The 17704-nt window shown below is 34.4% G+C and overlaps 1 protein-coding gene across 1 annotated transcript in view; it reads left to right on the top strand.

Annotated features, from left to right (window-relative positions):
- The window catches only part of LOC149554664 (squalene synthase 1-like), a 171697-nt gene that overhangs the window by 21673 nt on the left and 132320 nt on the right, over positions 1 to 17704 (top strand). The window contains exon 4 of the mRNA XM_089828724.1: positions 9157 to 9246. Within this exon, the coding sequence (XP_089684850.1) occupies positions 9157 to 9246 (90 nt within the window). The remainder of the gene's footprint in view (positions 1 to 9156; positions 9247 to 17704) is intronic.

The following is a 17704-nucleotide window of genomic DNA, read 5'->3' as shown; positions in this document are numbered from 1 at the left end:
GTTAGTAGCCACTGATAATTATTGATCATAATAGACAAGATGAAATTAACGATCACTATTAATATGCAGAAACTACTATCGATTTAATGATAGTAATATGTCATTGTATGTATTCCAAGATTGAGTTATTTTATCTCTGCATTGTTATCACTGATTATCATAACATTTAGGATCTGTATTGAACCGGCGTTTATAATAAATAACAAAGCTGTTATGTATCGATATCTGCAGGGGTTATTGGGCATGTCCAGGTAGGGGCATGTCCCTACATGGCTTGGGCCACGTAGAGACATGTCTCTACATGGGATGTGCCCTCTAGATTTATATAAATATATAATCAGATCTGCACTTGGAACATACATAAATTCAATCTGTATTATTACAAGTTGCGAAGATCTAAATTACATATAAGCATTTCACATTAAAGTAAATATAATTATACTTACAGGTTGGCAAACACCTTTTCATGTATAAATCTGCATAAGAAATAAAATCAGTCATATCATCAAGGAGATCTTTGTGAGATTAGATTCAGCAGATCAAGCACACAAATAAAAAAAGGTATTATATTTGATCCAAATTCCTTCACACTATGATCTTGATAGCCAATGGAAGGTTGCAAATACATACGAGAGAGTGTCATGAGCCAAAATTGATTTATAAAAATATTTTTAATGCATTGATTGAATATAAATATATTGTGAATCCCTTATTTACTTTTGTATATTAATCAATGATTTAAATGAAAATATTATAAATAAATAATTCTAATCAATAAATTTGTTAATAAATGACATTTCAAACAAATATTATGTTAATAAACATATAAATAATTTTTAATGAATATTTGTAAATATAAAGACACTTTATTCGACAAACATGTTAATGATATGGTTTAGTATGTCTTTATCATAATATCATCATATCAATTGAGATACCATAAGTTATTGATATCAATAAGAACACAAACAATGTTCTATTCTTCTAAATCTATAATATGTTAATACAATGAAAACAAAAAGTATAAAATATATAGTTGATCCTAAATATGTGATTGTTCGCAGTCCATCATAAATAAATATGAGTTAGGGCAGCGATCAACATTACTGCTGATATTGCTAATTTGGTTTTGATGACTTGGAGGATATGAATGAACAATGTATGAATTAGCGATATATTAGCTTGGACGGGCCATATTTAATATGTATCGTGTATTGGATGATGCAATGATAGATAGATACTGAGCGGAACAAATAGACATTTCAGATAAACTTCAAAGATTAAAAAATTGTGACACAGTCATTCTGAATAAGCTATGGATGTGACTCAACTTAATCGAAATTGGATGCTGATTAATGATAACTATAGTTATCGAATGAAGATAGCGATGATAAGTCTGATCATCATGGATAGTTACGGTTTGTAAAACTAATAAAATTGTTTGGTTATTGAAATAAACTGGACGAGAAGAACACCGATTAATCAACCAACTTCACAATATTGAAAGGTGCAATGAGTTGCAACCTTTCACCATATGCTTCTTTGATGAGTATGGAATATGGAGAAAGTGGGGAAGAAGAATATGGAGATCAGATCTGGATGATCAAAGAGATCAGAAATTACCCCTCATTCGTATGAAAGAAATAAGATGTGATATAAAGGGAATGAGGAGAATATAAATATAATGGTTACTCTTCATTAGGAAGAGATAAAGAGAGACATAAACCATTTGCAGCGCCTGTAAGCACTGCGCAACAACAAACAATGCTGTAACACATCTATAAATTAATACTGATTTAGAGAAAGATACATCAAAATCCTAGTATTGATGAGGAACCCTTAAAGGGCCTAATATTTATCATATATATCTATTAGTAAGAATGATATCAGAATTATATATCAGTTTTATTATATACTCAAGACCCATTGATTATTTGGCTTAAGCAGGAAAGGTTGTAATGTCACCAAAGAGAGGCTTGTATAATTCAAACAATGGATACTTGGCCCAAGATAGGGCAGGGTCAGCGTTCTGGAAGCCTTGAGGGCAAGACCCAAGATTGGATACGGACTTGGATCTATAGACTTGGAGGGAATCCATTGTAGTTGGTATCTAGACAACTTGGATAACACCTGCTCCTTGTGTCTTTGAGCCAGAATAGTAGTAAGGTTCGATATGACTGTTAACGAATATATAGATAAATTATTCTGATTAAATAGGTGTATAGTTCTTTTAACTTCAAAATGCCTTGTATCCCTTAGCTTGGGACATAAATATTAAATCTGTGTTAATTTGGTAATGACGGAGACTAAACCCAATTATGTGACATTTCAATGAGGATGTTGTCATTGATGAAGCTTCAAAGTTTGATCAACTCCTAATGTCAATCCAAAAAGCAAAAATATATGTTGAGCCTGTACAAAGGAAATTTTCCTGTTTGTGAAAAAAAAAGCAGAAACTAAATTGTTTTGGTGTTATATATCATTTGGAGGTCACTTTTAGGGTTAGCGAGGCCCCAAGTCAAGTCAGACTTCAAAAAATGCAAAAAATATTTTTGTCTGGGTTTTCTTGGTTCACCTAGGATGCACCAGCCTCTCTTTTGCTGCACCTTGTTTACAACCACAAGTGACCTAGACTTGGACCTGAACTGGGTGCGTACCGGACTTGGATACTATAGGCTAGGCACAGAATAGTCTTTGAGTACTGCACATCTAACATTTAGCACCTTTATCTATATTAATCAAGTGCATGTGACCCTTATGGTGACAAGCATATTGAAAAATTTCACTATTTTCTATAGAAATGTACAGGTTGATGATGTTAAATTGTAGTTCAGTCAGATTGATATGGTCATGAGATTCCTTTTAAATGGTAAATCATCATTAGATAAATATTCTTTATATATATATATATATATATATATATTACACATCATATTATACATCATATTATATATATATACGATTAGTTATATTAAAATATACTAACCAATGATGATTAACTATAGAGACATGTCTCCTCCTTATATTTATATGAGATGCAAATCTGCAATTGGGATACATCAGGAAAAACAGCAATGCTATTTACATTTGCAGAAACGATCCATGTTACTTACATGGTATCAGAGCCTAGTTTCAAGTGTAAACTTAGATGTCACAGAGAATGAAATGACAATATAACTGTTCTAGACATGTAACTGGTCTGTATATTCATCAAATGCGTTTATCCCTGATATCAGGTCTGCCCTCTTCTATATGGAGGTTGGCATTAGGTTTTGTCATCATCTTCATTGTGCTTGGGCCTGGTTCCTTCTATATCAGGACGGAGAAATAATAATGTGGGAGTATTTGGGTTTGGAACCAGATTCATTTGTATCACACAAACGCATCACAGTATTGGGTTTAAATTCACTAAATCAGTACCCATTGCACTGCAAGAATAGGTTAAATGCTTCCTGGAAATTACACTGTCGATTCAGGAAAAGCCAAGTTCCCTTGAAGAAAGCCTTACCACTTAGAGGAAGATCTTAAGGACTTGGATGTTATAAGGACATAGATTGCAGAAAATTTGTTATGCAGGTTTGATGAGCAAATTATAGATGAATGCAATAACAACTTGAATGAGTTTTATTTGTATAATACACAATCTGATACAAATGAAATAACACGATGATCAAAGAATGGTTATGAAGATTAATATAAAGTCTAACAACGCAATGGCACGATTTGGATCTGCAAGAAATGATGAATCGTCACAACTGTATATTGTACTTTGAATGATTAAATCTAGCATCTATACAATCAGAAGATCGGAATGCTTGATCTACATTGAAATCAGTCTACCAACCTGCACTTGGGTACGGTTCTTAAGGGACACAGATAAAAGACTGGATTTATATACCTGAACAATTCAAATCAGAGTTTCATCTGCAAATCACAATTGCTGAGTATAATAATATCATCTTATAGACACAAGATTTTAATTTCAATTTCCTTTCAAAGCTGTAAAAGTAAAGGTTCAGACACAGCCCAGATTTGCTAAGGGCTTGGTAGATGGATTTCCAAGGCTCTACTCAACTGAAGGCTTGTTAGGGTTTTACAAAGGAATTGTACCTCTGTGGTGTCGAAATCTTCCATTTGCAGTGATCATGTTCTCCACATTTGAGCACATAGCAGCAGCGTACATGGCTGGAACTGCTGGAACCATTGTTTCAACTCCTGCAGATAATATTGTTGCATGCATATATAACAAGCAGGCTGATACAGTTTTGCAGGCCATAAAAAAAAAGATTGGAATTGTAAACTTGTTCACTAGAAGCCTCCCTATCAGGATTACCCTTGTTGGTCCTGTTATCACGACTCAATGGTTTATTTATGATACAATAATAGTTATAAACGGAGTGCCTACAAGTGGAGGCATTGACTTTTTCATGGAATGAACTGTTATCAACAATAATGCTCAATAATGAATAAAATATGCTATAATGGGAATATATCCAATAATATATATGAATAGAATATCTTTCAGTTACTAATCTGAATTAGATTTTTGCGGCAGGGCAATGAACTTGTACATGTACCATATCGGCTCTTCACAATACCATTCATTGTTTTTGTTGTTATCATGAAATCTGACTGGAGGACATTCTATACAACAATGGAGGTTAAGCGCTTTTTCTGGGATCTTGATTAACTTGTGTGTAGCTTCATAGGTTTTTTTGGATTCATCGTAACGCACATTGAAGATCCCTTATAAGCTCGGGGCATGTTTGCCATACTAGCCTTACCACTGGAGCAAAGTCGAATGGACGTCTGCATTGTTTCAAGATCATAACATTGGAAGCATTTTTCCCATCCAACGAATTTTTATTGTATTGTACTGAATCATTTTTCTGTGCTCTACGGTGCGCATCTATTTCTATCTCAAAGGTTAATTGTAAGAATGTTTTCAGAACTGTAACAGTCTCATGGACATCTTTATGTGTGAAGGCGTAACAGTGACTTCATTGATTGAGTCAGTGAACAACATACTCACGATCAATGATTGGACACCAAGCATGAAGATACATTCGATACAACAACGAAAGAAACAATTAATATTAATACATCATTGATATCTGATAATGCATGCACCGAAAAGTCAAACTCGAGGTCAAATCATATTAGAATGAATATGGAGATTTGTATACTTCACATCGACACAAGCATCCGCTTAAGATGTCTAAGCCAGTTATTAATGTTCCGGTATAGCCATATATTTCCAGTCGGTACATTCATATCAGAGAACAATGAATGCCGTCCTGAAATGGGATGGTGCTGCCAAGATGGGTACAATGCTTGCACTGGCAATCTCTGCTAACAGATGCCCAATGCCAGTCCGACGACTACCTGTATGATAGGTGCCACTATGTCAGATCTTGCCCCGAGGGAAAGGGATGGTGCTCCTAGATTCGTCTCCTTTAGACATGCAAACATTATACTACTCCTATTATTATTATATTCCTTGCTTATAGTCTGCTGCTTTGAAACAAACCTCGCTGACCACAAACTTCACAATCCTTGGTATGGCAAACTTAGAGATGGAGTAGAGGTGTGGTGTTATGCTGGCACTGCACAGCATGCAACCCTACTTACGTGGCACCATGGCCCTGGTGTGCGTGCTTTATGCCTATGATGGCAGAAATTAACGTGTGAAACATCATTGACCAAAAGGACAGATAAGACCGATCCACATTGCACTCTCGAAACTTCACTAACAACATTGAATTATCCTAGTTCGACATCGATGAAGGAATAATTATATTACATTGAAATAGGATGCACTAAGGAGTAGATCTTAAATTTGGGGCAATCAAACTCGAGAGATGATGCCATAAGAATCCATATCTGATCTGATGCAAATTATATTTACTTATTATTTGTAATTTTTCACATTCTATAACAGTTAATTACGTTGATCTTTTCCTTTGTGCCTAAGGATGTTCTTACAGGAAAAGAAAGCTGGTACATTACACATTGTGCATGCTAAACCTAATGATAGTAGCTCCAAAAGACCTAGATGGTCAAGATAGATAAAGTTAAGCACTTAAAATATTCTTGATTAGTGTACTGGAGAAACGATATTAGGATAAGAATCAGTTGAGTATATTTATTTGAGCAAGCAAAGAGAGCAATACTAGAAACAAGAGCATGTGGGAATTCTACATTGAGGGGAGGTGAATGATTACCTTAACCAATGTTGCATTCCCTATTGAAGACATTTTTTCCTTATTAGAGAAATTGGTATCAAGGATAAGTATTTGTTATCCTTAAATATACGTTTATCTATTTAAGTATCTCTCTTATTTAAACTATTTTCTTTTGATTTTTCATTTGTATCTAAAAGATGATCTTGTAGGAAAACAAGAATGGTATAGACTCAATCTTATGAAGTAGCTCTATAAGAAGTTATGATCTAGAATTCATTAGTCCCCTAATAATTAGAGGGAGTCTAGAAATACATATGGGTAATTGGCCTACCTCTATGGACATCATGAGAAAATAATGACTTATCAACAGACAGATGGAAGATTAATATCAGATTTAGAGGGAGTTTGACAAGCATCCTCGGGGGAAGAAATCTTTGTGGAAGTAACTAGAGGACCTGACCTCCCAGGATCGATATTCAGAGGGAGACATTCTGAGATGCAATCCTTCATGGATGATATCCTCTCTATGAGAAGAGGTTCTAAGTGAAATTCTTTGTAATGCACTTTTGTTTATTGTTGCTTCAGTCTTGGGTCAGCTATGATATCTTGGTTTAGTAGAAAACAACCGGTTGTTGCCTTGAGTTCTATTGAAGCTGAGTATGTAGCTGCCTCGTTGGGAGCACGTGAAGCATATTGAGACTCCTTATCACTATATAAGAGATATGGTTGGCAGAGATGTTATCAATTTAAGTTATATCAGTACAAATGAACAAAATGCTGATTTTTTACCAAGCCTCTTACGAAGTTGAAAATTGTGTACTTCAGAGGTAAACTTGGTATGACATTTTTGTAAATGCATTTATTAACTAATTTATTCATGAATATAAAATTTGCTTGCAAGCTTGTGTTGTGAAAAGTGACGACTTTTATTGTGAAAGGTGACGACCTTTCTTGTGTTTTGATCCTATTTAAAGTGATGACTTTATTATAGTTGATCTATCGTCAAACATAAATGTTTGAAGTTAGGGTTATCCTTGTTCTTTGGGCCAGATTTTGCCGGACACATTGATGACCTTCATGGTTCTTCGGGCCGAATTTTGCTAGACACCATGAAAATCCATTTGTTATTGTTCTTCGGGCCAGATCTTGCTGGACACCATAACTTATTAAGACCACATTTCAAGTGGTGTTTTATATCTACTTTAATTCCCCCTTTGCTAAAAAGAGAGTTTTGAGGATTCTAGCCTCGTAGTGGATTGAAGTAAATTCCATATGTTAAATATGTTAATTTACATATGTGTGTTGATGAAACTATATTGATATGCCATTCTAGGCATATCATAGTGAGATGATATCTCCTTATACTCAAGAACATAGTATGTTCTATATCAATCCTTCCTAACTAAGAGGGAGTGTTAAATTGTAGTTCAGTCAAATTGATATGATCATGAGATTCATTATAAATGGTAAATCATCATTAGACAAATATTCTTTATATATACATATTATTATATATATAATATATATATATATATATTACACATCATATTATATATATAATAATTATATATATATATATATATATATATATTATACATATGGTTAGTTATATTAAAATATACTAACCAATGATGATTAACTATAGAGACATGTCTCGTCCTTCTCATATTTATATGAGATGCAAATCTGCAATTGGGATACATCAATAAAAACAACAATGCTATTTACATTTGTAGAAACGATCCATGTTACTTAACAGATGACAGCACTAAATACTTGATAGTTATTTAATATCATAGTGTAGATTTGATCAATTTAGTGCTCGTGCTAATCTGGCAAGCACGCTGTAATTTGGTAGTTTTCTAAAACTAGTTTCATTGTTGTTGTAAGTACTTTGAGAAACAAGCTAATAATATATCAATAGAAAAAGATAACATGTCTCATTTCATTTCATATTAGAAATTTTCTATGATGTATTGTGATCTTTTCCACATTGTGTGTACCATAAACCAATCAATTTTTCCTGCTATCTACCTGTGCATTGCATGTTGTTTCTCTTGTATAACACATAGCTCTCTGGGCTTTACTATTTAATGCAGATTGACTTTTTTTTAATGGGTCAAGATGGAAAAGCCACTACAAATTAAATATCAAAAGGAGATAGAAACATTTCATGTAGAAAATCTGGGGGTAAGCATTCTCAATTGTTGATGCGGTAGCAGGTGACCTTGCTAGGTTCAAACCTGTGTCGGTGGCTCTACAGGCATAAATCTCTGCTGTCACACAACGACATCTTGCCTAGTAACTTTTTGATGTGGATTGATGTATTCTATATGGTTCTTTAGTATTTTGGTTTCCAAGTACAAAACACTTGCTAGTGAAAGAGAGAGGTGCACAGTCATACGCTTTCACTGATTATGAATAATTTTCCATAGTTTTTATATGTTGTTCATCTGGTCTTGTTTCCCTTACATCCATGCTGGCCATATTGAGAAAATTGACAGATGGCCTTAAGTGGGCAACATGGTTGCGGGCATTGGAAAAAATAGAAAGTTTGGTGCACAACTATGTACACTTTGATTACACTATGACTAATCTAATGATGCATTACATCTCTTTATGATACATGGTTAAATCAGTGCAATTATGTTGTCTGCTTCAATATAAGCTTCTCCAACCTGCATTATTTACAAACATAGCATAATTAATCAGACATCCATCATGTGGGTTCTAACACAGGCTTGTAATCATCCAAGACTAGATATCCAGGTGGAAGTATTTGGACCAGATGCATACGCTAAAATTCAGAACTGTCAAATTAACCATGAAACATTTTGGACTCACATTAAAACTCTATTTTCTATTTTGTTGCTGCAAGTTGTGCATGTAAATGTGAAATATTCTTGTTTTTTAATGTATGCTTAAGTCATTTTCTTTTGTTTGATCATGCCAATCATTTTTTGCTTTATAGAGGATGATATGAGTATTTCAGTGGAAACAAAACTACCAATTTTGACGAATTTCCATCAGCACATATATGATCCTTCGTGGCACTTCACATGTAAGAATTTCTGTTTCCTAAACCTTTCTATATTGGTTGTACATTCTTTTACCTTTGGTCAATGCCTTAGGAAAATATTAATTTGTTTTTTATTTGAGCATTGGGTATTATGACTGCACGTGGTTGTAATTGAGTTTGTTGCTCTTTATTTACATCATTGAGCATGATTGGAAAATATCAAATGTCAGTGTTCTAGGTAGTGAAGCAACTTTGAAAATTGTTTTTAGTTTGCCTTGTGATTTTTAATGTAACTTAATTTGATTACACAGAGGTATGCTGTAGAAGCCCTGCTGGTTCATGGTATAGCAATGTTGAAAACTGAGCACAATTCACCATATTTTTCAATGGCTCAAACTGCAAACAACAGATGGAGGAATCAGTTCTCACAAGAAACTAAGTTTAAACCCTCAACAAATTCACAAATGAGACAAAAAGTAAATGACAAGGTTTATTCTCATGGAGTCCAATTTTATAACCAAAAATGAGACTTGGCTTCTCAATTACACCAAATTGCCCAATAGCTTCTTCACAATTTTCACTTACGAGCCTTCAAGAACATACCATCAACGTACAACAATATAATGATAAAGTTATTCATTAAGATAGCCTTAATAAATAACTTATAATATGAAGCTCCATTAAATGACCTAGTCAAACACTGAAGATGGCAATCACCTGGTGCCTCAACTGTATTGCTAAAATAGTAACCGCCCATAATTGACTTAAAGTTAATATGAATAGCAAGTCACTCAACAGGGACCCTCAAAACACACTGTCAGCTCACGAGGGTCGCAATGATGAATTGACATTGCTGAGCTATAGAGACCTACTAAAATAGGGAAATTACTAATGCTATTTTTGCAACCCATCCATTCAGAATTTAACATTTTAACTTTGTTTGAATGAATTCTCAATGCAAAAACAGTTGTAAGTTCAATATAAAGTCAATGGTCACCATCAACCAGTCTTTTCCAAATTGGGTCTTTCCCTTGAAGCTTCAGAATTTTCCATAAATTACTTTAATAGAAAACCAATTTTTTAGGCTGGAATCAAGATTTATTCTGTTTGCTTGTACCTTCTTTGTGATGCAAGAGAATCTCTAGGGTATTGAACATTCTTGTATCAACCAAAACAAAAGTTTTCCATCTGTCTTCGCATTGCATGCTTGTGTAGTTGTGCAGTTCCAGTTGTATGAAAAACCATTTGAGTCAAAGTTACAAGACAGACTTTCCTTGTACTGAGCAAGCTCATTTTTGACTTGGACTCGAACTCAGTGTTTGGTCTTGGCAAAAACTTGACAAATTGAAAAAACCAAGATATTCAAATATTTTTGAAGGATTCAAAACTACATTAGAAATATTAATAGTGTCACTCTCAAATGTCTACAATATTCATGGAATATGAAATCCATGGAATTAAAAGTTCAAAACATATATCAAAACGAAAGTTAGAGCCTAGAAGACTAAGGCTCAAAGTAGCCTATATTAGTTGTAGCTTCAGTTGGATTGAATTGGCATAGAGATAATCCTCTTTGGTTAATCATCAATTAGACAAATTCTCAAATATATATATATATATATATATATAATCTATAAGTATGTTTATGTATTATTATTGTCTAATGATTATTAACTTAAGGATTACCATAGTGACATGTCTCTTCACGATACCTGTCTACTCTACTTATATTTATGTACATTCAAAATCTGCACTTGGAACGCACAGAAATATAATGGCAATGCTATTACATTTACAGAGAAAACGAGCTTTCCTTAATATGGTATTAGAGCCAAACTGCAGATGTAAGAAAGAAGAGATATATTTGGTCCTGTGTTTACAAAGTAAAGGAAGATATAAACTCCCACAATCAGGTCATTAGACAACACTGTTTGTTAAGGTATGCAATATATGGTTTCAGAAAGAAGCTCTTCAAATATTTAAGGAAACACGAGTCAGGCACATAAGCTTTTAAATTTATACTTAGTTTTTGGCAGATTATTAGTTGGTTTTTTCGAAATCCACAAGACTTGGTTCAATACAATTTTATTTAAACCTCTCATTTTTGTAATGTGTAAAGATTTCCCACAATACAACACAGATACGATATATTTTTTACTGACGGAGAGTGTTCTTGCTGACATGCACGCTACATGTGGGAGGATAGACAATGCACGGGAAGTGTATGAAAAATGCCCACTTGAAATATTGTGTCATAGACAACTATGATTGGAGGGTATGAACGGTGTGGAAATCACCTCTTCAGATTTTTAAGGATATGCAGAGTTGGGATCAGATGCTTTTATTTGAAATTTTGACAGATAATTAAATGGAGCTCCACAGATTTCAGTTTGGTAATCTATGCAAGATTTTCAACTTTTATCATCGCAGATACTGCATTATTTTTCACAGGAAAAAGATTGCTCTCTATAAAGAATTACCTGTACCGTGTGATGCGATGTGTTGCTTGACATAAAGAATAGACCAGTTTTATCGGGTGTAAAGGAAAACACAATAAAATCATATGGATTTTGAAGATTGGGCCGTATCAAATTGGGTGATTCATATCACAAATCATCAAGTCGGTAACTTGGATGGTGATTTTTCATCAAGATGTATTTGAAACAAATATGATCATATGTGGCAGAAATAGGATATTGTAAAGTTGGGTAGAAAGCATTGCACAGTGGCCCACCATGTGTAGAGGCATATTAACGACAACAAAAAGCGACTAAATGGAAATCATTCCTCACGTATATCAGACCCTTTTTCTAGGCATACACAGTGATGATGTGGATGGAGATTTTAACCAGATATTCTACTAGGAAGTGCCCTGGGCATATATGTTGTGGATGCATATATAAAACATGCGAACTATTTAATGGACCACCTTAAAGAAATGTGATCTCACGGTATGCTCATAAGTGCAAAATATTATACAAAATAAATTTGTTGAGAAGGCTTTAGAAATCTCGAGCAAATGCAATCTGCAGTTTTCAAGCAAGACTCTATGACTTCTAGCATCCTTCCTGTCTGTGCCAATGTGGAAGTTTTCATCAATGCATGGGCATTCATCAGCTTAAAGGAAGGCAGACTGTTATTTGATGATATGGTTGAAAACGAGCTAGCAAACAAACATGTTAAATGTGAATCAAATTACAAAGCACGTTTAATGTTTGGCTTGAAGATGTCATCTCATGTACACCACAAGAGTCTATATACACAATGGAAAATGTCAATGGTAACTATACAGCCAGGTTCTACAATGTTTCCAAACATCTCTCAAGTTTGCACCACAAAAGAATAAATGTGAAAGCTCTCCTAAACATGCATGTAAAATGTGGAAGCACAGGCATGGTATGATGATTGCACAAAATGAACCCAAAAAAAAACAGAAACTTTCCAGTAAATAGAAGTGGCAGTCATGAAGCCAAACTCAAAATACTCATTACCATTCTCTCATCCATGCTGGATAGGTAGGCACAGATGATGGCATAAAAACTATTGGATTAAAATGCCCCGTGCACTTTAAATTTCATGGGGCCCACCTCACCTGAATCTTTGAAACAACGCACACGCATCCATCAAAAGCACAATGGATTTTGGTAATATTGAGTTTACTACTGTTTCATTTAACACATACAAATAGTGTAGGAAAACAATGATCGTTGCCTATGCAAAAGGTGAAATTGTTGATAAGGAATGCAAGTAACAGGCACAAAGCTAAATATCACAACTCACACCCACAACCTTATCCAAATCAATAAAGAAATAAATATAGAAGATGGGAGTTGACTAAGTCAAGAAACTCATGTAATGGACAATAGTGGGTTACATGTCGATGTTTGGATCAGTTTGTCATAATGTCAGAATCTAGTCTTCCATACATATATTATGCTCAAGCCACTGAATGTAAGGAGGTGATTATAAAGTGTTGATATTATCACTAGTGGAGTCTTTTAGTGAAAGCAATATAACACGCTGAAAATGGAATTCAAAACTCACAAAAGAAAGGAAAATGGAGACCATGAGGATTACAATCTGATATTTCCAATGATATAAGAGTGAGAATTTCACATTGTGGGTGGGGAATAATATCCAATGTTCCATTCTCATTATTTGACAAATGATTATATGGAGGCATCATCTTATTTGATGCATATGGACCTCCATTGAAGCAACTTCTCTCAAGGATGCTAATGTGCAAATAAGTATTTATACATTTATCTACTCACTATAGTTTATCTCTTATACTATAAGAGCTACTTGCCTTGATCTTTTCCTTTGTCCTGGAGGATTCTCTTGCAAGAAAAGAAGAATGGTACATTGTGCATGACTCAATCTTGTGACAATACCTCCAGAGAAGTTTTGATCTAGTAGTCATTTGATGTTCAAGCTAGATAAAGTGAGACTATCAAACCAAGATATTTTCTATGGTCAGAGTTATGAGTACCCTTCTGTATCAAGAGGGAGTTTAGCACATCCGTATGAAGTAAACTTGGAAGTCAGTAGGTTGATGCATAAAATTGGAACTTAAGCTATTTTAGATGTCTGATGTAACCAAACTTGAGGATAAACCCACAACTTAGTACACTCACTCAAGTTACTATGCATCAAGGCATCCTTGGATGAGGAGAGAAGAGGTCAAAACTTGAGCTTCTGAGGGAGCAGCTAGAGGATCCAACTTCCTAGGATCTTCATTCAGAGGGAGAAGTTTGAGGTGAAAGTCGTTGTTCCACCCTTTAGGAGCAACTATGGTGGATCCACTCCCAACATGGTCCATGGTGGATATCATGTTAGTTACTTCATGATTCTATTGAAAAACATCATGAGAGGATTTGTCATCAATGTTTGATTATGGTCGTTGTTGTAAGGTGACGATCTCAACAATGGCTTGACCTGTTATTATGATGGACTACATTAAGTTGTTGTCTCGAAGGTCATGATAACCTACTTGTCATGATCAACTCCATTAAGTTGTTGTCTAAGAGACCATGACAACCTATCTGCTATTCATGATGGATTACATTCAGTTGCTGTCCTGGAGATCATGATAGCCCCTTTTGTTATTCTGACGGACTGCTTTAAGATCCTGTCCCAGAGATCAGATAACACATACCCCTCTAGGATATGATATATTCTCTTGGTAGGCATCATGGACTTGATGCCAATACACATACCAACAAAATATAAGTATGATGAATATCATATGGTCGATATTTTTTGCTGAATCATACTTCAGATGATATTGAAAGATAACATCTAATTTGATGGATATATGTTGATATCCTTAAAGATGACATTCCAAGAATATCATATTGAGATGATATTCCTCAATATGCTTGAGAGCATAATGTATTCCATAACAATCTTCCTTAGCTAAGAGGGAGCATTAATGTTGTAGCTTTGGTCGGATTGAATTGGTCTAGAAATAATCCTTCTTTGGTTAATCATCAATTAGACAAAATCTCATATATATATATATATATATATAAGTAATGTTTATATGTTATTATTATTATTGTCTAATGATTAGTAACTTAAAAATTACCATAGAGACATGTCTCACCTACTTATATTTATATACATTCAAAATCGAATATAATGTTAGTGCTATTACATTTGCAGAGAATGATCTTTCCTTAACATTAGTTACTAGTGAACCTTGCAATCTTCCTACGTGTACTAAGATAGGTCATGGAAGATTTTGCATCCATATTCTCTCCATGTGTCTGAGGCTTAGCCTTAGTGGTATCCACATCCTCATCCTCATCTTCCTTAGATCCCTTGTTCTTATCCTCAAGGTCGTCCATTGGGTATCCTCATGTTCTAGCCTCCTCCGCCGTCGCTATTGCCTGTGCTTCTTCTCTCAAGCCTTTTTTCTCTCTTCTTTGTATTTGCAAATGAAGGAATGAAAAGCAAAAGAAAATGTCAAACCAAACTTCATTAAAATGTTTTTTTGCCTTCAGTGGTTGATTGTAGTGGCAAAGCCCAAGTCACAAGACTTGGTGAGTCAGCGAAGACTCACCCAAACTCGGCCAAGTTAGAGTCGAAATGCAAAAACACTTGAGAGGCCTAGTTTGGCTTGGGATTCATAGAATCATGTATCAATGTTTTGATAATACTAGTGTTATTGTAAACCTTGTTGCGGGTATTATTATTGCTTCATGAAGTTTAGAGTAGGGAAGTAATAATCTGCACCCAAACTCAACCAAGTCAGAGATGAGATGCAAAAAGGCTCTAGAGACCTAGTTTGGCTTGTGATTTGTAGAATCATGTATCAATGTTTTGATTAATACTAGTGTTGTTGTAAACCCTGTTGCGGGTATTATTATTGCTTCATGAAGTTTAGAGTAGGGAAGTAATAATTTGCAAAGAATTATGATTATACGTGATTAACCCTAAACCCTAGAGCCAACCCATCTTTTAAGTGAAATAATTGAAGTCATAAAAAAATTGTTGACCCAATTTCCAATGACTTTTGTGTTTGATGCACATTGAAATCATGTTAAAATCCCTAAAAAATGACAAAAAAAATTATAAGACATTTAAAAAACTAATGAAACCCTATAAAATCTCGCAAAATTGACAAATCACTTAGAAATAGGGTAGATTTCATGATGGAAGTGAAGTCAATGTAGAATTGGCATGAAAACAATTTGTTACTTTGTCACTTTAGTTTTCTTTCCAACCTCTAGAAAACTGTAAAGAGAGGAGCAGTAGGAGCAATGATGATCATCAATTGAATTTTAAAGGGCCTCAAGCATCCTAAATTGTTGTGGGGATGTGAGATAGTGTTGAATCAACTATTGAATATGCTTTAAATTGTGGCTTCAATATGACCTGAGCTCTTTGTACACTTCACCCCTTGGATCATAATTCAAATAAATACATGATTAATATTTTACACTAATTTTAAATCATAACTGTTATCCAATATTGTAGATGGCCCTTTAATGGGGAAGCTCGATATTGCCAAAACTAGTGGTTTGCTAACCTTGTAATTCAACTAAAAAAATGTCTTTTGTTGAATTCTACCCCTTATAAAGAACATATCAATTGCCATTACAGTATATAAGGCATTGTAACTTTGGAATATGATTTGATGAGCTTTCTCAAATATTGATCTGCACAACTCCTTGCCTCAATCACAATGAAAGTCTTGGATCACTTTAAAATGGTTAACACTTTTAATAATCTTCTAAGCTAACTAGATTGCTGTCTGATAAATTTTGATATCAGTTACTTCATATATGATCTTAAGACTTAACTATTTCGTGACTGCCCTCTTAAAAGGTCTGATAAGTTTTGATCTTAGTTAATTAATTGACTTAGCTAATATTTTAGCTCAGACTTTCTATTTGGTGACTACTTGTTGAAAAAAGATTGCTTTGAAGTGAAGAACCTGTAATGGAACAATTATTATTTTGTCAATGATGTCAAACCTGCTACTTGCTAGTGAGACAATTGCTTTTTGTTCTGAAAGCTATCATCTAGTTGATTGATGAAGAGGATTTGAAAAGAGGAGATAACAAGAGCACCTAGAGAAAGGTTGAGTTATTTGGTGTATAAAAGGAGCACTAAGACCAAGTAAGACATTGATAGTATAGTGTATTGTTTATCTACTTAAAGTTTGAAATGAAAGATTACACAAGCTAAGACTGAAAGAAGATCAAGTAAGAAAAGTGTTTGCCAAGTCTTGCTGAGTAGTCTGTGCAAGCCGAGTGAAAATCAATAGGTGCCAAGCAAAGATGAAAAATAGTGCAAGCCGAGTGAATTTTAGTATATGCCGAGAAAAGTTTAGTTGGTGCTGAGCATCAATAAACTTTAGTGTTAGCCGAGTGAAATAGTGTCGGCTGAGTGACAGTACAGTATAGATGCCGAGTGACAACAAACAATGTTAAATTGAAGATTTGACGAATATGAGCTGACTAATTTGATTTCTTGAATTATGTGAAGCGTGTGGAAGATAACTATGACAAGCTGGTGGCACAGAGTTCAAGGTAAACCGTTTTGAGGCAAAATCAAGGAAGATTGTAGAGGAACAAAATAGAAAAGTGGGTAGATTCATTGAATCCTACCTAACCCTAAAATGGACGATTGTGGTTAAGCAACAAAAGATCTAAATTCTGTATTTATAGAGATAGCTGGCCAGAAGCAAAGGTGACAACATGTGCGAGAACTTAAGGAAGATAAGGAGTCTAGGGTATTGCTTCATCTAGTGGCCAAACAGAAGAGACTGCTGTTGGCATACAAAGCAAGAAGGCTTAAAGGGATGAATGCTTGAAGGGTCAACAAGCTATTAGAGCTGAAGAGTATGAATGCCAAGTAGAATGGAGGACTGAAACAAAGATCTGTAATCTGCAAGTGAGTTGTAAACTTTTATCAGATCAAGTCCTATTGCTACTTTCTAATAACTGTACTAGTGTGGATAAAATCCTTAGGATTAAGGTTGACCTAA

This window comes from Cupressus sempervirens, chromosome 5, assembly GCF_028749045.1.
Source record: "Cupressus sempervirens isolate cs-2001-9-10 chromosome 5, ASM2874904v1, whole genome shotgun sequence".
NCBI classification, from domain to species: Eukaryota; Viridiplantae; Streptophyta; class Pinopsida; order Cupressales; family Cupressaceae; genus Cupressus; species Cupressus sempervirens.
Note: the sequence above shows the minus strand (reverse complement) of the source record. Positions and strands in the feature narration are given on the sequence as shown.